The sequence below is a fragment of the Schistocerca gregaria genome, chromosome 6 (assembly GCF_023897955.1).
Source record: "Schistocerca gregaria isolate iqSchGreg1 chromosome 6, iqSchGreg1.2, whole genome shotgun sequence".
NCBI lineage: Eukaryota > Metazoa > Arthropoda > Insecta > Orthoptera > Acrididae > Schistocerca > Schistocerca gregaria.
Genome location: NC_064925.1, coordinates 567,906,601 through 567,931,145, shown reverse-complemented (window position 1 = coordinate 567,931,145; position 24,545 = coordinate 567,906,601). Strand labels below are relative to the sequence as shown.

Below are 24,545 nucleotides of genomic sequence, written 5' to 3'. Positions count from 1 at the left end.
TTGACAAAAACAAGTGAAGCACATACAAGACATGTTGGATGTCAATGTATATTGTACACATACATACCATCTGCGGGTATGTAATGATAAGTGTTGCAGTTCTCTGAGACAGGTAGATTGGGCACCAGACTGCATTAGTGTTGTTACCAGGCCTGGTAGGGTATATAAGAAAGTGGAAGGAAGATTGGAATTTAATACACCATCAACAAAGAGATCATTAGAAATGAAGCAGAAGTTCTGATTATTTCTAGGATGGGGAAGGAAAATGGCCATGCCTTTTCGGAGAATCAATTTGCAGAAATCACAGAAGACAGATCGGGATGGCCAACAGGGATTTGAACCGTCATTCTATCAAATGAAAGCCCAGTGTGCTAACCACTGTGCCATCATGCTTGATGTATCTATAAGGGGCATGAACATTGTCAGATGTCGAGTGATCACTGAAAGGCATGGAAATGCTGCATACTCTCGGGAGGCAGCATTATCAGCACCTGATAGAGTTTGAAAGGTTATCATCATGAGTCTCCATTTGGCCAGCTGTTCAGAGCATGTAATATCCAGATTTGTGGGGCATTTGGAGGTGATAGCAGCCCAAACTGTATGAGAATATGTGGGCAGGTAACCTCATTGTCAAGATTCTGGCTGAACATGTCTGACAACCACAAGAGAGAATTACTGAACATCATAACCCTTTCACATATGCGCCTCCACCGGCCACCTGAGAACCAGTGTTGGACTCCCTGTAACATTCTGTGTCATAAAGACTCAGTTTAGAGTTTCAGACTTTGAAAAGGCTTGTTTGAGTTTGAAATTACTGACTGAGCCTTGATAGCATTTAATGATGTCTCCAGCATCTGGACCTAATGCCTGCACCACTAAATTCACCAAGGGTGCAAATAATGCCTGTGAAAGCCTGCACTGTATCAGCACGTTGTCTAAAGCTATTCCTGCATGTGCCAGCTAAAGTTAATCAAATTAGAAAGAAATATGCTATTACACGGAAGAAAGTGCTGCCTTATAATGCACTGCTTGACAAAAAAAGTGAAGCACCCAGAAGACATGATGAGTTGTCAAAGTAACTTCATACATGTGCACACCGTTGGCGGACATGTAAATGATTACAACTACAATTCTCTGATACAAGTAGAATGGCCACCAGAGAGTGTTAATGATGTTTGCATTTAATGTTGTTACTAGGCCTGATAGGGTACATAAGGGGTGGGAATAGTGTCAGATGTTGAGTGATCACTGTGAAGGTCACAATGTTAGCATCAACTGACAATCTGAAAGGGGTCTCACTATGGGCCTAATTTGGCCCAACGAATCATGTAACATCGAGATTTGTAGGGTACTTGGATGTGAGTGTGGCCTGATGTTAAGCTGCATGGGAACTTTAGGGCAGGCACACTTATTGTCAAGGTTCTGATCAACCACATCTGATCACCACAAGAGAGGATCACTGTATTATGCATCAAGCACATCTTAACTCCTTCAAATCTGCACCAGCTATCCAAGAACAAATAACGGAGTCCTTGCAACATTCTACGATACCCTGCACCATTGGTCAGAAACTTGCAGCAGACAGACTATGGAATTAGAGGTATATCCAATGAGTGGCTCAAGACATACCTATTTGGTCGCGAACAGGTGGTTGAAGTGCAATGTATTGACCATAACAAAATCAGCTACTACTATTCAGGATATGAAAATGTGAAATATGGTGTCCCTCAAGGATCAGTATTAGGACCCATTCTGTTTCTCCTCTATGTCAAGGATCTTATGTACAACAAGTATTGCCAAACTACCCTCCAATTTGCAGACGATACAAGCTTCCTTATTAGTGGTAAAACAGAAGAGAAACTAAAAGACTCCACTATCCAAACAATGAACAGTGTAGAACAGTGGTTCAGCTGCAATAAGCCAATTATAAACAAAGAAAAGACAGTAGCATTGAACTTCTACAACTTAAAAGGAAGACACCACCAAAACATAAAAATAGAACTTAGGGACAGAGTTCTTGAAAGTGTTGACAGCACTAAATTTCTGGGGCTCTGGCTCCAGAACAACACAAAATGGGAGGTACATATTGAATATTTGCAAAGAAAACTAAGCAAAACCTGTTACATGATACGGATTTTAAAAATTTGTTGCAGCAAAGCCAGCCTGTTAAATGTATACTACTCCAATGTGCATTCTGTAATTAAATATGGCATAATATTCTGGGGCAATACAACAACAAATATTAAACTTTTCAGGATGCAAAAGAGAATACTAAGAATTATTGAAAGGGTAAACAATACGAAATCGTGCAGACCCATAATCAAAAAACTGTCAGTTCTTCTTCTTCCTTGTACTTTTATCTACGAAACATCAGTTTTCATCAAACAATATATCGATAGACACCCAGATATCTTATTAAAAAATGAAGATATACATGCACAAAATACAAGGCAAAAATCTGACCTTCATGTGAAACAGGCGAGAACATCATTGTGCCAAAAAGGCACACTACATACTGGGATAAAGATTTTAAATAATCTACCTAAACATATTAAATCAATAGGTAAACTCTGTAGTTTTAAAGCTGAAGTAAAGGCATATTTAATTGATTATTGCTTTTATAGTCTGACAGAATACATAAAAGCCAAACACCAAAAATAAAGATGCATTATTAATATTCTACTTTGTATGTTGCCTGTAATGTTTGTTGTATTTATGAAACTATGCTAAATTACTTCAATATCTAGTCCTTAGGATTGCAATACAAACTGTATTTTATCTTATAAATACCTAACCATGTCCAATATCCTTGTATATATTCTATACATATAGGATTTGACGGACTAAAATAAAAAATAAAAAAATAAAAAAATTACCTTCCCGTGCACAGGCTGCCATTAAAACTGCAACACAAACGACTGTGTTTGGAGTGGTGCCATGATTGGGAAGTGTAGGCTGCTCATGAATGGCACTGCATTTTGTTCAGGTATGAAGCATGGTTGTGCACTACCCAGATGAACATAATTTGTAAGTTTGGTGACAACCTGGTGAAGTATTCTATTCTTACAATGTTATGCAAAGGCTTGGCAGTGTTACTCTGGCATCATGATGTTGGGTATGATGCAGGTCATGGATGGGAGTGACTGATGTAACTCTAATGGCACAATTGTATATCATGGAAATCCTGTGTCTGTATGTGCTACCTTTCATTAGACATTGTCTTGGTGCCATTTTTCAACAGGGTGATGCTTGTTCACACATGGCAAATGTCTCTATGAACTGTCGACATGATTGGTTGATTATGTTTTGCTTTAGGGTGCAAAAAACAACTGGGGCCATATGAGCCCAAGTCAAAACTACAGAACACGAAGACAGAGAAAAGTTAAAACAGGACTATACATTAGTCCCATTTGATATAAGAGAATCTGTAAAAAACAGGGACATGGAGAAAGGGCTAAAAAAGACACCATACAGAAACAGAGGTCCAAAACTGAAAATTAAATGGCTTTCACCATATTGCTTTGACAGATAAAAGGTAAAACGTGGTCGACAGCTCACCTGTCATTTGCTAAAATGGCTGACAGCTCAGACAGCAAACCCATGTGGGAACTTAAACCATTAAAAAAATGGGAATTCTGTCAGGAAGTGGCAGACAGTTAAAACTTGGGCACAGTGTGTACAAAGTGGTGGAGTAGCACAGCTTATCAAATGACAATGGCTAAAAAGATAGTGCCCAACATGTGGATGAGTTAAAATGACCCCCTCCCAGTGGGAGGGCCAAGAGGAGGTCATCCAAGCTGCTGGGAGAGGCTTAATAAGCTGGAGCTTATTTCCATGAAGGGAGGGCCATTGGCAATGCCAAAGGGACACCACCTTCTGATAGGCAGCAACTCAGAGTGGGCCGAGGTACGAGGACTGCAAATAAACATCACAGTGGCTCCACCAAGAGTGAGCAAGTGACAGTTTTCCTGGACCCATTGCAATAAGGGATGGGCAGTGTACAGTGCACATAGACTTTGAAGGGCGATGAGTGAGTCTGAGCAGAGGACACAATTGAAAAGCCTGTGGTGCCGGACATACTCCATGGTCTGATACAGGGTGAAGATCTCAGTTGTAAATACTGAGCAGTGTGCCAGAAGCTGATTTTGAAAGACACGGGCACCAATGACGAAGGCACACCTGATCCCGCAGTCAGTCCGAGAGCCTTCAGTCTATACAATGGTACCATTAGGAAGTTCCATGTGAAGGTCGTGAAACTGAAGGTGATAGAGCAAGGCTGGAGTGGTGTCCTTGGGAAGCGATTGAAGGCCAAGGTTAACATGGGCCACTTCACAAAGCCAAGGTGGTTAAGGGTTCACACCCACTGGGAAAGTTGCAGGTAGTGTGAAGTTAAGCCAATGTAGCAAGTGCCGAATGTGGATTCCAGGAGGTAATAGATAAGAGAGATGGTGATCAAAGGAATCATTGAAGAAGGTGGCATAGGATGGGTGACCACACATGGCAGACAAACGGCATGCATACCTGCTGAGGAGAAAGTCATGGCGGTAGGACAGTGGTATTTCAGCAGCTTCAGCATACAGACTCTCAACCAGTCTAGTACAAAAAGTGCCACGATGGTGAATAGTCTTGAGACGGCGTAAGAGGGACAGACGTGCAGACGCATGAACAAAGCACCCATCATAGTCGAGTTTCAAAGGGACAAGGAACCGGTACAAATGGAGGAAGGTGGTTCAAATTGGCACCACAGGAAGTACCATTGAGGACATGTAGGACATTGAGGAACCATGGAAAGTGAGCCGTCAGGTAAGGCACATGGGAGGACCAAGAGTGCTTCCTATTGAGCATGAGCCCCAGGAATTTCTTAGTTTCAATGAATGGAAGGGCAACAAGCCTAAGATGAAAAGATGGTGTGAGAAACCATTTGCACCGCCAGAAATTCATACAGACAGTTTTGTCAGTGGAATACTGGAAGCCACTGGCGATGCTCCAGGAGTAAGGACTGTCACGACATCACTGAAGATGCCACGCTATGTGACAGGTCAGTGCAGAACTGCAATAGATGACAAAATTGTCAACAAAAAGGGAGCTGGAGATGCCTGGTGGGAGACAGGACATTATAGGGTTAATGGCGATGGTCGAGAGAACGGTGCTCAGGACAGAACCCTGAGGCACACTGTTTTCCTGGATAAAGATGTCCAACAAGGCACAGCCCACACGCACCTTGAAAACTTGGTCTTTTAAAAATTCTTGAAGGAAACAGGGCAGGTTGCCACAGAAGCCCCAAGTGTAAAGAGTACAGAGGACACCAGTTCTCCAACAGGTGTCGTAGGTCTTCTCCAAATCAAAAAAACATGGCCACAGCCTGGGATTTCCACAGAAAACCATTCATGAAATGGGTGGGTGAAGGAATGAAATGGTCAACTGTAAAACGATGCACTCAAAATCCACCTCATGCATTCATTAGTAAATTGCAAGATATGAGCTCCCATGCCAGCCTGGTATGAATCATATGTTCCATCACCTTGCAAACACAGCTGGTGGGAGAGATGGGGCAGTAGCTAGAAGGAAGGTTCTTGTCCTTACCAGGTTTAGGTATGGGTATGATAGTGGCTTAATGCCGAAGTCCAGGAAATGTGCCCTCTGCCCAGATGTGGTTGTACGTGTTAAGCAGAAAGTGCTTGCCCACAACACCTGAATGTGGACAACGTCTAGCCATGGGGCAGAGGATCGAATGAACTGAGAGCATGACCCAGCTCCTCATAGTAAAGGCAATATTGTAGTACTCCTGATTCTGAGAAGATAAGGGTTTTCCCCGAGACTCCTCCAAATCGCTTCCGATGGAGAAAGACAGGGTGATAGTGGGAAGAGCTCAAAACGACCACAAAATGGTGGCCCAAGGTGTTGGAGATAGCAATAGGGTCCATGATAACATCATCTGGTGCTGTCAGGCCAGAAATTAGTGAATGGATCTTGATCCCAGAGAGCCATCAGAGGTTGGCCCAAATGATCTGAAAAGAGCACAGGTAGTTCCAGTTTTCAAGAAGGGTCATTGAGCAGATGCACAAAACTATAGGTCTATATCTCTGACATTGATCTGTTGTAGAATTTTAGAACATGTTTTTTGGTCGCATATCATGTCATTTCTGGAAACCCAGAATCTACTCTGTAGGAATCAACATGGATTCCAGAAACAGCGATCGTGTGAGACCCATCTCACTTTATTTGTTCATGAGACCCAGGAAATATTAAATAGAGGCTCACAGGTAGATGCCATTTTCCTTGACTTCTGGTAGGCGTTCGATACAGTTCCGCACTGTCGATAAACAAAGTAAGAGCCTATGGAATATCAGACCAGCTGTGTGGCTGGATTGAAGAGGTTTTAGCAAACAGAACACAGCATGTTGTTCTCAATGGAAAGAAGTCTACAGATGTTAAAGTGACCTCTGGTGTACCACAGGGGAGTGTTATGGAACCATTGCTTTTCACAGTATATATAAATGACATAGTAGATAGTGTCGGAAGTTCCATGCAGATTTTCACTGTTGATGCTGTAGTATACTGAGAAGTTGCAGCTTTAGAAAATTGCAGCGAAATGCAGCAAGATCTGCAGCAGATAGGCACTTGCTGCAGGGAGTGGCAACTGACCCTTAACATAGACAAATGTAATGTATTGCGAGTACATAGAAAGAAGGATCCTTTATTGTATGATTATATGATAGCGGAACAAACACTGGTAGCAGTTACTTCTGTAAAATATCTGGGAGTATGCATACAGAACGATTTGAAGTGGACTGATCATATAAAATTAAAAGTTGGTAAGGCGGGTGCCAGGTTGAGATTCATTGGGAGAGTCCTTAGAAAATGTAGTCCATCAACAAAGGAGGTGGCTTACAAAACACTCGTTCAGCCTATACTTGAGCATTGCATATCAGTGTGGGATCCGCACCAGGTCAGGTTGACAGAGGAGATAGAGATGATCCAAAGAAGAGTGGCATGTTTTGTCACAGGGTTATTTGGTACGTGTGATAGCATTATGGAGATGTTTAGCAAACTCAAGTGGCAGACTCTTCAAGAGAGGCACTCTGCATCGCGGTGTAGCTTGCTGTCCAGGTTTCGAGGGGGTGCAATTCTGGATGAGGTATCGAATATGTTGCTTCCCCCTACTTATACCTCCCGAGGAGATCACGAATGTAAAATTAGAGAGACTCGAGCGTGCACAGAGGCTTTCCGGCAGACGTTCAAGCAGCAAACCATACGTGAGTGGAACAGGAAAGGGAGGTAATGACAGTGGCATATAAAGTGCCCTCCACCACACACTGTTAGGTGGCTTGTGGAGTATAAATGTAGATGTAGATGTAGACAGAGGAAGAGATTAACTGTTAAAAGAACTAGTGAATGAAATCCCGATAGCTTTTATGCTATTCCAAAGAGTGCAATGACACATTGCACGCATCTGTTTATAATGAATGCAGTTTCCCATTGTAGGATGATGCTTAAAAATGCGGAGAGCAAGTCTTCATGTGCAAAATGCATTGCTGTATGCCTTAGTCCACCAAGGGACTCGGACATGGCGTGGTGTAGAGGAGGTATGAGGAATGGGACGTTCTGCAGCGCTAAGGATAACATTTGTGAGATATTCCACCTGGTCATCACAGCTGGGTAAATCTTGTTCTCTGAAGGTCACCAGGGAGGAATAAAGCTGCCAGCCAGCCTGAGCAAGCTACCATTTGGGTGTTCACACAGATGGGGTAGGAGTCAACAAATGGATAGCAAATGGGAAATGGTCTTTCAAGTGGGCGTCAGAAAGAATGGACCACTCAAAATGAAGACGGGCAGTGCAGAAGGATAGGTCCAGATGGGAATAGGTGTGTGAGGAGTCAGAAAGGAAAGTGGGTGCTCCAGTGTTGAGGCAGAAGAGGTTGAGTTGATTAAGAAAATCAGTCAAGAGGGCACCTCTCTGACAGGTTCTTGGAGAACCCCAAAGGGGTTTATGTGCATTAAAGTCACCAAGTAGCAGAAAAGGGGGAGGCAGATGCCCAATAAGCTGAAGGAAGTCTGCCCTGGTGACATCGAATACTGGAGGGATATAAATGGTACAGAGGGAAAAAGTCAGGTGGGGAAGAAAAAGGCAAACTGCAACAGCCTGAAGATGAGTAGTCAGGGAGATGGGTTGACTGCAAATGTTATCCCTTGTGAGCACCATGACACCACCATGAGATGGAATGCCAACCTCAGGGGGAAGGTCAAAATGAACTGGGAAAAAATGTGAAAGCTCAAAACGGTTGTGAGGGCACAATTTCATCTCCTGGTGGCAGATTAAAAGGGGACACAGCGATGCTAAAAGCAGCCATAAATTCTCTTTTTGGGACAGAAAGCCATGAACATTCCATTGGAGGAGAGTCATGATGAGGAAGAGATGTAGGGTTGTCACCTCAGTAACTACCGAATGAGCCTGTGAAGAGTCGCTGCTACAGGGCACAGAAGCAGGAGAAGCCTGTTCCATGGGGTCCACAGAAGCATCAGCTTGCTTGTGTTGTTGGTCTGTGGATTCCAACACATAAAAATTGTTGGTTGTGTAAGCCAGCGACATGGAGGCCAGCCGGGCTAAGGTATCACGTGACAACACCGTCAAAGAAGATCTTCGAGTCAGCAAAGGAGAAGACCGTTTGTCTTTGGTGGACTTCTTTGAGCCCTTCCTGTTAGAGAAAGACTCAGGTGTTGTTTGGCTGGAGGGAGTCGGAAGTCTTCACAGGAGTACTTCTGTCCATTCTGGCCTACCAGTTGTGTAGCTGGTGGCTTCACCTCTTCAGGCGAGAGTTTGATGGCTTGTTGCACAGCTGGATGGGGAGGATGGTGATGCTACCTTGACACATGGCGACTTCACAACCTCAGAACTGAATTTGAGGTTGCATATCTGTGTGGCCACGTCCTTCATGGAGTGAGAGGTAGCAAGAATAGAACTGTAAGTGCGAGACAGGAGAACACAGGGTTTGCAATTAGCAAATAAGTTGTGTGTGACTAGGTAAGGGACTCTCTCCTTTACCCAGATCTCTTGGACTACCTGCTCATCATGATACATGGGACAATTTTAAGAGGAGGTGGGATGGCAGCCATTGCAGTTGATATAGCAGGGCGAACAAGGCAGACAATTGCCCTTGTCCACATCCCTGCCACAGATTACACATTTGGCTGGGTGTCGACAAGACATTCTAGTGTGGTTGAAATAATGACACTGGTAGCAGCACATCAGGTTTGGAATGTACAGCCATACTGTGATAATTTCATAGCCTGCTTTGATCTAGGATGGAAGCACCACTCAATCAAAGGTGACAAAAAGAGTGCGGGTGGACACTAAGGAGGAATCTACCTTGTCCATCATCCGATGGACAGCAATAACATCCTGATCAGAGAGGTAAGATTGGATTTTGGCCTCAGTTAGACTGTCGAGCAGCCTAGTGTAAATAACACCATGGGAAGAATTCAAAGTTCTGTGGCTCTTGATGTGAACAGGGTAGCAGTGGAGAAGCAAGGCGGCAAGCAGTTGTTGTGCTTGAGAGTCAGAAGTAGTCTACAAAAGCAAAGTGCCATTTCATAAACGAGAGCAGGATTTCAAAGGGCTGGCATATGCATCAATACCTTCCTGGATAATAAATAGCTTAATCGTGACAAAGGACTTTCCGACTTCAGTATGTAAGACCACAAGGAACCGTGGTGCAGCGGGAAGGGTCTTTGAATCATTAGCCTCATTATGTAGGAAGGTTCTTTGAATCATTAGCTCCATTATGTTTACGTTTCATTGACACTGATTGTGAAGGTGATTGGTTCATTGTGAGAAAATCTCCCATGATTGCCAGCATCTCCGGTGGCACTCTCCTTCTAACTGGGTACCCCCTTCACAAGTGGGTGCACTTGCCTTAGGTGATTGTTCACACCTCAGGTCACCAATCGGCAGTTTGGGAAGGTTGCAGCTCAGGCAATCACCTGTCCCTGGGCCTGGTCGGTACTGGGGGTACGTGCAAACCCTACCTGTCAACCCGGGGCTGGGAATTATGTGTTACCTAGTCACCTGATATGCGTGAGATGCCCGAGATGGCTTTCAGGAGAGCACAGAGAGGAAGAAGAAAAAGAGGAACCTCAAACGCCAAAGTGGAGGAATGAAAGGAGAAGGGAAACAAAGAAAGGAAAAGAGAGAGAAAAACAGTGGTGAGACTGCTCTTACATCAGTGACAGACAATGCAGAACATTCCCGATAACACCCCAGACATGTTCCCCAAGGGAGGAGAAAAAGAATGGCAAGAGGATAGACATGCAGCAAGGAAGAGAAAAGATGCTGCAAAGGCTCGGACCCCATAGTAGCCAAGTACTAATTGGCCGAAGACTGGCGAGCCCCCTGAGTGGGGGGAGGGGGTGTTTGCATGATGTTTAGGTACTCTAATTGCCACCAAGATTCCCAAATCTGCCCCCAATGGAATGTGTGTGGGACCAGGTCATACTTCAAATCAAAACCAGTGCCAATGTCCTAGACATCAAGGACTAGTTAACAGGTGTGGGTCACAGGTGTGGCCTCAGTAGAGGATGCAACGGCACTATGATACCCTTACAAACTGCATCAGTGGATGCAACCAGGCCAGAGAGAGTTTAATGCCATATTATTACAAGGGCTCACACCGCCATATTCTTTGTAAATTTGATTCAATATTGTAATCACTGAAATAACATCAGGTAGCCTCTCAACCTATGAAGTTTTCATTTCCTCCTATCCTTCCGGGTGCTTTACCTTTTCTTATCAGGCAGTGTATTTATGAAATGTAGAGCCACAAGTTAACTGATAAATAAGCATTGCAGCAGAGACGAAAGCATTTTATAATAGATCACATCATGTACACATGAGGTATGCATCATTTAAACAATGAGTTTAAATTTTCTTAGTAACTTAAATTAATGCATTTAAATCTGTGACTACCTCAAAAAGTGAATGTATGTGACTTTTTGTTTGTGCTTGTGTCTTCTTTCATCTGCTAAGAATTTTATGTATTCATCTCTTGTTTCTGAATGGGAATCTCATGGATCAACTCACAGTACACATTAACAACATTATTGTTAGAGAGAACACTGAAAATTAATTATCATTGAACTGCTATAAACTATTTGTGGTTACTAAAGTTAAGTTTAACATACTAAAATTAACATAAAAATTGCTACTCCTTTGGTTATATTGTATAGCTGCTGTTTCTTACTCATCTCTAGCTTAATGCCTATGTGATGAAGTTTATATTCATTATGGAATAACTGTTACCCATGTGCTGAAAGAATTTTATATTTTTCAACACTGAGTACTGCTACTTATCATTCAATTAACAGGAGGAATGCCAGTTATGGCACCTAGATGATCAGATAATTTACAGAAGAAATGGGCAATACGGCTTGCCTGAATCTCCTTTGGATTTAAGGACGTTCTTAATTTCTTGCTTTGTCAGATGCAACCATGCTGAAGACCTCTGTGTCAGCATACAAATAAACACTTTGAACCATAGACAAGCATGCAAAGTTTACATGGGCATAGTGTTCTGTCTTGTATTGTAGTTTTACGTTTCACACACAAAATGAAACTGATTCCTATTACTAACTACAAATAACATTAAGAAGAATATGTAATTGCTGGGTGTGTAATAATTCCAAGATCTCTGAAGAGGCCTCTGTGGTTACCTACTTTGCACATAATTCTTACTGCTTACGTTTTCTGAATAAACGAAGTAAAGTGTTCAGTCTCATTGGCCTCAAAGGCAATAACAACAGCACAAAAAGTGCACTACACACCTCAGAAGAATTTTTCCATTGGGAGAGGCAGGGAGTGAGGACACAGTCCTCCCCCTCACTCCCTCCTGCCCCACAGCTGCCCATCGTCAGTGGTAATGGCTGTCTGAGTACAGTTCATTTTTAACTTCATTATCAAGTGTTTCATTTCTCAACATTACATTAACAATATTTTTAGAACAGCACATTAGATCGTGACTTATAACAACATTCCTGCAGCACACATTTTTCTCAGCTGTTGACAGTAGTGAAAGTTCGTAAAAGAAATCAACACCCTTCTCTTAGGTCAACACAATTAGCAGCACTTTTAAGTGCAAAACATGCTGAACTGAATTTCCTGTTTAGTTTATCTTTGAGTTCATTCCGCTTCAGCTTGCTATCTAGGTGGTCCCCAAGGACTTTTATCTACATCTACACGTAGTTTTGTTTAGTGAGAGTCAATTACTGTACAGGTTTGGCGCTAACTGATCAGTTTTATCTGTTTGAATCTGAATAATATGAGCACCTGTGAAGTTAATACATAAACCGTTTGCCTTTAACAAGTTTTGGGCTTTTTCACCTATAATCTGGACTGTCTCTTTCATGATTCACTTTGGGCTCTTGTTTAGCATACTTGTACCATCAGCAAACATTTCATTGGAATGGTTTCAAACTGATTGCTGGACTCCAGATATTGTGATGTTGAGTCAGTAAGTTGAACACCTCCTAAAATGGCCACACATATACAAAACAATATTATGCTGAGGATTTCTTCAATTCATCTGATCAATGGAATTTCAGGAGTTCATTCTCATCACTCACTGACAAATGAAACTCAGTTACAAAAAAGAAATCTTAAATGATATCCCTCTCAAAGGCTGCTTTATGGACAATAGTACTTGGATGAATTTAAAAGGGGTGAAACAGCATATTGCTGCTGCAGACAAAGCTGCTATGCCTGATGTTTACACACAACTTCAGGTAGCCAGCTTATACACGGTGGTCCACTGATTGTGACCAGGCCAAATATCTCACAATATAAGCATCAAAAGAAAAAACTACAAAGAACAAAACTTGTCTAGCTTGAAGGGGGAAACCAGATGGCACTATGGTTGGCCTGCTAGATGGCGCTGCCATAGGGCAAACGGATATCAACTGCATTTTTAAAAATAGGAACCCCCATTTTTTATTACATATTCGTGTAGCACGTAAAGAAATATGAATGTTTTAGTTGGACCACTTTTTTCACTTTGTGATATATGGTGCTCTCATTTTCACAAACACATGGCTCACAATTTTAGACAAACAGTTGGTAACAGGTAGGTTTTTTAAATTAAAATACAGAATGTTGGTATTTTTGAAAATTTTATTTTGGTTATTCCAATGTGATACATATACCTTTGTGAACTTATCATTTCTGAGAACGCATGCTGTTACAGCATGATTACCTGCAAACACCACATCAATGCAATAAATGCTCAAAATGATGTCCATCAACCTCAATGCATTTGGCAATACATGTAACGACATTCCTCTCAACAGCAAGTAGTTTGCCTTTCGTAATGTTCGCACATGCATTGACAATGTGCTGATGCATGTTGTCAGGCATTGTTGGTGGATCATGGTAGCAAATATCCTTCACCTTTCCCCACAGAAAGAAATCTGGGGACGCCAGATCTGGTGAACGTGCGGGCCATGTTATGGTGCTTTGACGACCAATCCACCTGTCATGAACTATGCTATTCAATACTGCCTCAACGGTGATTCAGAGTAGATCCCTCAGAAAAGTCAGTGGGTCACTATGTAGAGGTTTTATTAAGGAAGATACCATGGTTATTGTGGGTGGGCCGGGCAACAGTATTGACAGAGATCCAGGGTACAGCATAGAGTGAGACCTGGCAAAGATTGCATCGGCATCGAGTCATACCAGTGTTGGGTTTGTGTCGGTTCTGGAGCGCCATGACCGGCCTCATTTGAGCTCTTCTGTCAGGAGAGTTAATTTGGAGTTGGAATGGCTACTTGGATCTGATGCGGGGTCACACATTGGTGTGGTTCCTGTTGATTCACTCTGTAGGTGGGACTATACTAGACATGGCCTACACCTCAACAAGAAGGGGAAGGGTAAACTGGCTGGGCTGATAGCAGGAAATTTAAAGGGGGGAGGAACTACATCTCATGGTGGTATTTCTTTTTTAGTGTAAGATCAGTGTCCAGTGGGAAACTCAGCCAGGCAAGTGCTAAAGATGTTAAAAAAGTTCAAGATACTCACAAAAGTAAAATGAAAAATGTTAGTATATTTCATCAAAATATTGGGCGATTGTAGAATAAAATTGATGAGCTTCTGCTTTGTTTAGAAGATATAGAAACTGAGAATGTAATAGATGTACTATGCCTGTCTGAGCATCACATTGTCACTTATATGCAAAAGGTTAGCATCAATGGGTACAAATTAGCTGCATATGTAAGTAGAGATAATATGATGAGAGGAGGAGTTGCCATATATGTCAAAAGCTTCCACAGCGCAAAACATTTAGAAACTAAAAAATTTTGTGTAGAGCAACATATGGAAGCATGTGCCACTGAACTAAAACTAAATGATGGCACTTTCATAATTGTAACAGTGTATAGGTCCCCCTCAGGGAATTTCCAGCTATTTCTAGAAAACTTGGATGCTTTGTTGTGCAATCTGTCAGACAGGGGGAAGCAAATTATCATTTGTGGGGATTTCAATGTTGATTTCCTGAAAGAGTGTGATAGGAAGAATGACCTTGTAGTATTACTCAGTTCTTTCAATTTGAGCTCCGTCATTGATTTTCCTACTCGGATAACAAAGGACAGCAGGACATTGATAGATAACTTTTTTATAGACCAAGATAAGTTTAAGGACATAAATGCTTATCATGTTGAGAATGGTCTTTCAGATCATGGTGCACAGCTAGTTACAGTACATGGCATAGCTCCATGCAGTATATCAAATCAGAATTTCAAAGCAGTGCGTTCAATTAACAATATAAATACTGCAAACTTTAGGGAAAGACTAAAGGAGCTAGACTGGGATGAAGTGTATATGGAACCCGATGCAAACTTGAAATATAACTTATTTCACGATACATTTTTAAGGGTATTTGAAAATTGTTTTCCCAAGAAAACAGAGAAATATAATTCCAAGAAAACATATAAAAAACCTTGGCTAACTAAAGGAATAAGAATATCTTGCAACTGTAAAAGAGAACTGTATCTAACAGCAAGAGGGAGTACTGACCCCGAAATTGTTCAATATTATAAAAACTATTGTGCGGTACTAAGAAAAGTTATTAAAAAGTCCAGAAGCATGTGTATCATGTCTGAGATCAGTAACTCTGATAATAAAATTAAAGCAATTTGGAATATTATTGAAAGGGAAACAGGGCAACCAAGAGCACAGGAAGACTTTAGTGCCATTAAACTGAATGACAAGTGTACTAACAAACAATCTGAAATTGGAAATATTTTCAATAATCATTTTCTAAATATTGTGGAGAAAGTAGGATCTAGATCTTGACTAGAAGAGGCAAGGCTTCTACTAGAAGAGGCCATACCTGTGCAGTTTGAAACAATTGTATTTCCATGAACCTCTCCCTCTGAAATCAGTAAAATAATAAACTCACTGAAAAGTAAAAGCTCTTACGGAATTGATGGCATTTCCAGCAAGATACTTAAAGCTTCTTCCCTACAGATAAGTAGCATTCTCAGCCACGTGTGTAATACCTCTTTAGAGCAGGGTGTTTTCCCCGATAGACTGAAATATGCCATTGTAAAACCATTGCATAAAAAGGGGGATATGTTGGATGTCAACAAGTATCACCCAATCTCTCTTCTGACAGCTCTATCAAAAATTTTTGAGAAAGTAATGTATTCAAGAGTAGCCTCCCATATATGTAAAAATAAAGTACTAACAAAATGTCAGTTTGGTTTTCAGAAAGGCTTTTCAACAGAAAATGCTATATACACTTTCACTGATCAAATATTAAATGCTCTGAATAACCGGACATCACCCACTGGTATTTTTTGTGATCTCTCAAAGGCCTTTGACTGTGTAAATCATGGAATTCTTTTAGATAAGCTAAATCATTATGGTTTGAGGGGGGCAGTGCACAAATGGTTTAATTCATACTTTACTGGAAGAGTGCAGAAAGTTGAAATAAGTGGTTCATGTAATGTTAATACAACAGCTGATTCCTCAAACTGGGGGGCTATCAAGCATGGGGTCCCACAGGGTTCGGTCTTAGGTCCTTTACTGTTCTTGATATACATTAATGACTTACCATTCCATATTGATGAAGATGCAAAGTTAGTTCTTTTTGATGATGATACAAGTATAGTAATAACATCCAAAAACCAAGAACTAAGTGATGTAATTGTAAATGATGTTTTTCACAAAATTATTAAGTGGTTCTCAGCAAACGGACTCTCTTTAAATTTTGATAAAACACAGTATATACAGTTCCGTACAGTAAATGGCACAACTCCAGTAATAAATATAGACTTTGAACAGAAGTCTGTAGCTAAAGTAGAATTTTCAAAATTTTTAGATGTGTTCATTGATGAGAGGTTAAACTGGAAGCAACACATTAACGGTCTGCTGAAACGTCTGAGTTCGGCTACGTATGCTATTAGGGTTATTGCAAATTTTGGTGATAAGAATCTCAGTAAATTAGCTTACTATGCCTACTTTCATTCACTGCTTTCGTATGGTATCATATTCTGGGGTAATTCATCGTTGAGTAGAAAAGTATTCATTGCTCAAAAACGTGTAATCAGAATAATTGCTGGAGCCCACTCACGGTCATCTTGCAGACATCTATTTAAGGATCTAGGGATCCTCACAGTAACCTCACAGTATATATATTCACTTATGAAATTTGTTGTTAATAATCCAGCCCAGTTCAAAAGTAATAGCAGTGTGCATAGCTATAACACCAGGAGAAAGGATGATCTTCACTATGCAGGGTTAAATCTGACTTTGGCACAGAAGGGGGTAAATTACGCTGCCACAAAAGTCTTTGGTCACCTACCAAACAGCATCAAAAGCCTGACAGATAGTCAACCAACATTTAAAAATAAATTAAAAGAATTTCTAGATGACAACTCCTTCTACTCATTGGCTGAATTTTTAGATATAAATTAAGGGAGGAAAAAAACTAACTTAAGCATTAGTGTCGTGCAATATTTTGTGTAATGTAATATCTTGTACAGACATCTTTCATTAACCTGACACATTCCACATCATTACGAAGTGTCGTATTAATGATCTATGGAACAAGTATTAATCTAATCTAATCTAATCACATCGTCCATAAACAGCCTTTTTCAATTTATCCCAAGCATGTTCAATATGGTTCAGATCTGGAGAACATGCTGGCCACTCAGGTGGAGTGATGTCATTATCCTGACGAAAGTCATTCACAAGATGTGCACAATGGGGGTCATTCATAAAGACAAATGCCTCACCAATATGCTGCCAATATGGTGGCACTATCGGTAAAAGGATGACATTCACATATCGTAAAGCCATTATGGTGCCTTCAATGACTACCAGCAGCATACGTCGGCCCCACATAATGCCACTCAAAACAGCAGGGAACCTCCACCTTGCTGCATTAGCTGGACAGTGTGTCTAAGGCATTCAGCCTGACAGGCTTGCCTCCAAACATGTCTCTGGCAATTGTCTGGTTGAAGGCATATGCAACACTCATTGCTGAAGAGAATGTGATGCCGACCCTGAGCAGTCCATTCGGCATACTGTTTGGCCCATCTGCACCACACTGTATGGTGTCATGGTTGCAAAGATGGACCTCACCATGGATGTCATGAGTGAAGTTGCTCATCATGCAGCCTACTGCGCACAGTTTGAGTCGTAACACGATGTCCTGTGGCTACACGAAAAGCATTATTCAACATGGTGGCATTGCTGTAAGCGTTCCTCCAAGCCATAATCCTTAGGTAGCAGTCATCCACTACAGTAGTACCTTGGACTGCCTGAGCGAGGAATGTCATTGACAATTCCTGTCTCTCTGTACCTCCTCTATGTCTGAGCAACATCGCTTTGGTTCACTCTGAGATGCCTGGACACTTCCCTTGTTGAGAGCCCTTCCTGTTATAAAGTAACAATATGGACAAGATTGAACCATGCTATTGACAGTCTAGGCATGGTTGAACTGCTGACAACACGAGCCGTGTACCTCCTTCCTGGTGGAATGACTAGAACTAAACGGCTGTCAGACCCCCATGATCTGATAGGTGCTGCTCATGCATGGTTGTTTACATCTTTGGGCAGGTTTAGTGACATCTCTGAACAGGCAAAGGGACTGTGTCTGTGCACAATATCCATAGTCAACGTCTATCTGCAGGAGTTTTTGTAAGTGGGTTGATGGAAATTTTCTTTAAATGTTTGTATAAGGTAGTTGTAACAACATTCCTGATGATTGACTGAAATCATCCTCTCTTCACTTTTGTGGTGTTTCATACATGTGCAGCCAAAATCCTTAGCTTCAGCTTTTTAATTTCCATTACTGTCTGAATGACTTCTTCATCCTCTTAGTATGCTGCAGCCAAATCCTTATTTTCAGCAACTTCAGTTAACATGGGGCTTTAGTTCCATAGGCACAGTTTGCTATCATAGTGAATCTCAGTATTCGTAAGTGGACATGTTTCTCAGAATATACTGTTCCAATCATAGCACACTCAGTCATGCAACAGGCATTTTTTCCATGTTGCTTATGCAACCCTTCTGTCTGGCAGGTTGTACATATCTGTGTGCCTACCATCAGCAATATATCTTAATGGAAAAAGCCAGGAGGATATGGCATCCCATGATGTCCCTGTCTGTTTCCCAGACTCTACGTCTTTTGTTCCCCCTTTATAAGTTTAGTGCAATGCCTGTAGTGTGGCCTGTTTGAGTGTAGCCTTATTTGGAGATGATTCCCAGTTATAGTGTTTCATCCACTGATGCTTCTATGTCCTTTTATGTGACTGCTAACTGCTAGGCATTGTTGTCATTTATCTGATTCAACTTTCCTTCTTTGGCAATTTTTTGTTAATTTGTTTTCTCTATTTTCATGATTTACTATTTAACCTTTTTCTGTTAATACATGGTTCATTCTTATGCTAATAATTTTATTAATGACTTCCCTCTAACCATCAATATTCTATATAGAGCTTTGTTATGTTTCACCTAAAAGTTTACAAGTTCTCTACCACTACTCCGTTTCATTTCTTTTATGTTTGTTTTTGCTTGCTTTTGCAGGAGCAGTTTCTGCTTTTGCTATATTTCAGTTTTTATGATTGTTGGATTGAACTGCCAATTTCAATTTATTTTTCCTCAATACCACATATGATATTTTTTGATACATTTCTCATGCTCTTCTTTACCATAGCTGTATGTTTTATCTGGTCACTATGTTAATTCTTTGTTTTTCCCTTGCCATTTGTTTCCTATAAGCCCAAGTCTCTCAATTTTCAATATGTTTTCCTAATCATTCCAATGAAGTTTCCCTCTTTTGTATGATTGTTTTCATCTGCAGTTTTACTAAATACTGTTCATTCCCACACCATTAGGGTCCCCTCTTTTTTTATGAAGACTCCAAACTTTTTAAGATCACAAATCTCATCTATTGCTGGTGTGCTACTGGTGATATTCTTCTTATCTTGCCCTGTGTGTCTTACTTTAAAAAGTAAATTTTAATTGATTTCATTTCTTCTAAACCATTCCTCTCTTTTGGTGGGTGAAGAGCTCACTGTTTTGGAAACATAGCTTCTATGTAACATTTTCCTTGTGTTTATATCTCCAAACAGATCTTTTTTTGCATTTAGAGGAACATACACTCCTGGAAATGGAAAAAAGAACACATTGACACCGGTGTGTCAGACCCACCATACTTGCTCCGGACACTGCGAGAGGGCTGTACAAGCAATGATCACACGCACGGCACAGCGGACACACCAGGAACTGCGGTGTTGGCCGTCGAATGGCGCTAGCTGCCCAGCATTTGTGCACCGCCGCCGTCAGTGTGAGCCAGTTTGCCGTGGTATATGGAGCTCCATCGCAGTCTTTAAAACTGGTAGCATGCCGTGACAGCGTGGACGTGAACCGTATGTGCAGTTGACGGACTTTGAGTGAGGGCGTATAGTGGGCATGCGGGAGGCCGGGTGGACGTACCACCGAATTGCTCAACACGTGGGGCGTGAGGTCTCCACAGTACATCGATGTTGTCGCCAGTGGTCGGCGGAAGGTGCACGTGCCCATCGACCTGAGACCGGACCGCAGCGACGCACGGATGCACGCCAAGACCGTAGGATCCTATGCAGTGCCATAGGGGACCGCACCACCACTTCCCAGCAAATTAGGGACACTGTTGCTCCTGGGGTATCGGCGAGGACCATTCGCAACCGTCTCCATGAAGCTGGGCTACAGTCCCGCACACCGTTAGGCCGTCTTCCGCTCATGCCCCAACATTGTGCAGCCTGCCTCCAGTGGTGTCGTGACAGGCGTGAATGGAGGGACGAATGGAGACGTGTCGTCTTCAGCGATGAGAGTCGCTTCTGCCTTGGTGCCAATGATGGTCGTATGCGTGTTTGGTGCTGTGCAGGTGAGCGCCACAATCAGGACTGCATACGACCGAGGCACACAGGGCCAACACCCGGCATCATGGTGTGGGGAGCGATCTCCTACACTGGCCGTACACCTCTGGTGATCGTCGAGGGGACAGTGAATAGTGCACGGTACATCCAAACCGTCATCGAACCCATCGTTCTACCATTCCTAGACCGGCAAGGGAACTTGCTGTTCCAACAGGACAATGCACGTCCGCATGTATCCCGTGCCACCCAACGTGCTCTAGAAGGTGTAAGTCAACTACCCTTGCCAGCAAGATCTCCGGATCTGTCCCCCATTGAGCATGTTTGGGACTGGATGAAGCGTCGTCTCACGCGGTCTGCACGTCCAGCACGAATGCTGGTCCAACTGAGCGCTAGGTGGAAATGGCATGGCAAGCCGTTCCACAGGACTACATCCAGCATCTCTACGATCGTACCCATGGGAGAATAGCAGCCTGCATTGCTGCGAAAGGTGGATATACACTGTACTAGTGCCGACATTGTGCATGCTCTGTTGCCTGTGTCTATGTGCGTGTGGTTCTGTCAGTGTGATCATGTGATGTATCTGACCCCAGGAATGTGTCAATAACATTTACCCTTCCTGGGACAATGAATTCACGGTGTTCTTATTTCAATTTCCATGAGTGTATTTAGAGGTGATAGGATCCATTCTGAAGGGAAAATATATAAATTTATGCCTTGTTCTTGATGATTTGTTAGAAACAGCTATTTGAAACTAAACAATGTTTAATGCTTGCCATGTCTGTGGCTTGAGTTGCGTCTACTGATAGCTCATCAGTGCTCACACCATTTTGCAAAGTTGGACTGATGCCTGCAAGTAGAACTTGTCTCTGTGTCTGTGGTTTAGAGTGGTGTTCTGTGTTCTGATGCAAAGTTTGTCTACAGGTAATATTGTACATCTTTCTTTTCAGAGCTCAATACCTTGTATGTGTTAATATATATGCTTCAGTTATTTATATGTTATCTTTTTATGCTCTCTTTTACTAATTAAAAATCTGATATTTTTTTACAGTGGTCAGCAGATACTTCTTAAGGGCATTGCATCCACAACAAGAATTCAATAAAGCAGCTCACACACCATGTTCTCCTGGAGAAGACCACCAAAGTTCAATTGGAAAAAATATTCATTACTGAACATTTTATATAAACTAAAATTAATGTTCTGTCACCATCATTTAATTATTTCACTGTGCAATGGAAAAAAAGACTAAGTAATTATATTTTGCTTCAATTATTTTGTCAGGCACTTGTATAAATAACCATTGAGCTTTACCCTGATGGCGTAAGATTGAGTGATGTGAGTATGATAGTAATGTATCTCTTTTTAGATGTTGAAGTAAAGTTTTGCTTCATTATTTTACTTAATTTTACTTAACTCATGGATTACTGAATCTGTTAATGTATGCTAAACAATAAAACAAAAATTTGCTTGAGTCAAGAAACAAAGCCAGCTATAACTTGCCCTGTAGAACTAACAAAAGTTAATAAACATTACTGTTACTAGCTGAGTAACCTAGAATTGCAGACATGTTCAAAAGAGCAGACGATCTCTTCAGTGCGAATGCACACCAGGCTCAAAATCTTATGGGAATTGGCAAAATTCTGCAAGTAATAAGGATAATGGGTGAGATGCACTACATTCATAGTGTGTGGATAGGGTGAGAATTTTTATCTGACAATAGGCATGCTAGGGTAGTCCACACAGTTGCAATGATCACTGTGTTCAGATGGCACAGTCGGCACAGCTGCGTAGTAAGCAGGAGACCTGGGCTCAGATTCCATTGATTTAAATCAGTGCCCATGGGCAGCCATTGTCTGTAATTCCTTTGCGTCTTAATCCATAATGGTTGCTGGATCAGAATGGTGTCTGTTCTTTCGGACATGTACAACAGACTATAAGACATACTTTTTTCTTTGAAAATTGCCTCCAAAATTCAGGTGTATCATACCAAAACTAAAATGTCTCAGAAAATTCCACAAAAGTATGAAGAGACAATATTATCTTTCCATTGCTTTATTATTCAGTATCAAAAGAAAACCAATGTGGAACTAAGGAAAATAGTAAATATGGATTAAACTCCCCAGACATTTTATATGCTGAGTAACAGAACTATTGCCATGAAAAGTGCTAAAACTGTAAAAATTGAAACAAGTGGACATGAAAAAATGCGCTCTACTCTTGTCCTTTCATGTTGTGCTGACACTACTAAACTTAATCCAATGACCATTTTCAAGTGCAAAATGATGCCAAAACCTGAAATACCACCAGGTGGTGGTGTTCTCATACATGACAAGGGTTGGATGGACAAGTCTGTTATGAAATTATTGATTAAGAGAGTGTGGGAGAGAAGGAAAGGTGCTTTATTGAAAAAGAGTTCTTTTCTTGTGCTAGATCAGTTCAGTAGTTATTTGAAAATTCTGTGAAAGAGGAATTGAGATAGGGAAATACAGAGCTTGCTGTTATTCTTGGATGACTTACTTCACAACTGCAATTGATTCTTGATGTCATGATAAACAAACCATTTAAAGTGCACATGAGAGAGGAATGGAACAAATGGTTGATGGATGAAACACAATATGAATTCACACTGAAGGGAGTTTTAAAATGACCTACAATCAAACAAGTGTGTCAGTGGATAAAACAATCAAACAGAGAAGATCTTACTGTTAAATCTTTCAAGAAGCGCAGCAGAAGTAATGCTCTCGGCAATGAAGACTATCTAATACATGAAGAGGGCAGTGATCATGTTGAAGAGGAAGAGGAAGAGGAAGAAGAAGAAAAAGAAGAAGAAAGTTCAGATGATGATTTTCAGGGATTTTTAAGGTAAGTTTGGTTTTATAAACTAAGAATTTTTATAGTCTAGCTTAATGGTCTAATAATAAAAATGGAAAAAAATGTTGTTTTTAAGAAAACTTGTTTAAATTAGCCCATAGTGTCTTATAGTCCTTAAAATATGGTATGCTTATGGGTATTTTTGTTGTCCAACTGTGAAAGACTTATCTGGTATGGGAACTTGGTTACTTGAGAACTATTCTGAGATTGGACGCACAAGTACTTTGTAAGCCATTAGCTTTGTGGACTGACTGCAGTTACCCAATATCCAGACACTGAATCAAAGTTTTCCACTTCCTTTACATTATGACTATGCTTATATGATCATCCTGTTTCATATTCCCACAAATTGTTACATCCGAATATTTGTATGAGTTGGTGGATTCTAACTGTGATTTACTGATGTAGACATTGAACACCTTGTTTTTGCATTTAGTGCACTGCACAATTTTAAATTTATGTATATGTACAATAAGATTCCAGCCATTGTTCCACTTCATCTTCTTATGAAGATTTACTTCATTTGTGTAGCTTTCATTATAGATAACCGCATCAACTGCAAAAAGCTATGGTTACTGTTAATATTTTCTGCCAGATGATTAATATATCAACAACAAATGTTTCAACACTCTTGTGTGAAGAGCTGAGGTCATTTCTACTTCTGACAATAACTATCCTGCAATGCACCTGAAGTTATTCTTTTCTTTGTCAGTACTGCATTGTTCCTACCAATAAATTCTTAATCCAGTCAGAAATTTCATTTGACCATCCTCCCCTCCACCTCCTGCCCCCCCTTTCCCCCTGATTGTACTTTTATTTCCATGTATTGGTGTGGCAGTCAGTTGGATACAATGATTCTTTTCTTCCAGAAAGCATTTGACTGATTGTCTTGATCCACAGCTTTCAGTATGTCATGTTAGACAAGTGCAAGATTTTTTCCTGTTTGAGATATCTTACTATGTTTCATCTCAGAATATTTTCTAAGATTCCACAATCAGTGAATGTCAATGATACTGGATGATAATGATGAGGATCAATTGTACTACACTTTTTGTACACTGATGTTATCTTTCAACTACTTGCCACATGTTTTTGATCAAGCTTAATCACAAATTCTGTAACGAATCTTATAGAGATTCCATCAGCTCAGGGGCTTTGCCAAATTTTAGCAAATTCAGCTGTTTCTCAACTCTGCCAACACTGATATCTAAATCACTAATATTTGCAATGGTGTCAGAATTAAATGGGCGTAACAGGTATGTCC

General features: G+C 41.1%; 1 protein-coding gene across 1 annotated transcript in view; it reads left to right on the top strand.

Moving 5' to 3' along the window:
- Positions 1-21,871, top strand: part of LOC126278219 (uncharacterized) — a 126,820-nt gene extending 104,949 nt beyond the window's left edge. The window contains exon 6 of the mRNA XM_049978197.1: positions 21,461-21,871. Within this exon, the coding sequence (XP_049834154.1) occupies positions 21,461-21,481 (21 nt within the window). The 3' untranslated portion in view covers positions 21,482-21,871. The remainder of the gene's footprint in view (positions 1-21,460) is intronic.
- Positions 21,872-24,545: the final 2,674 nt, after the last annotated feature.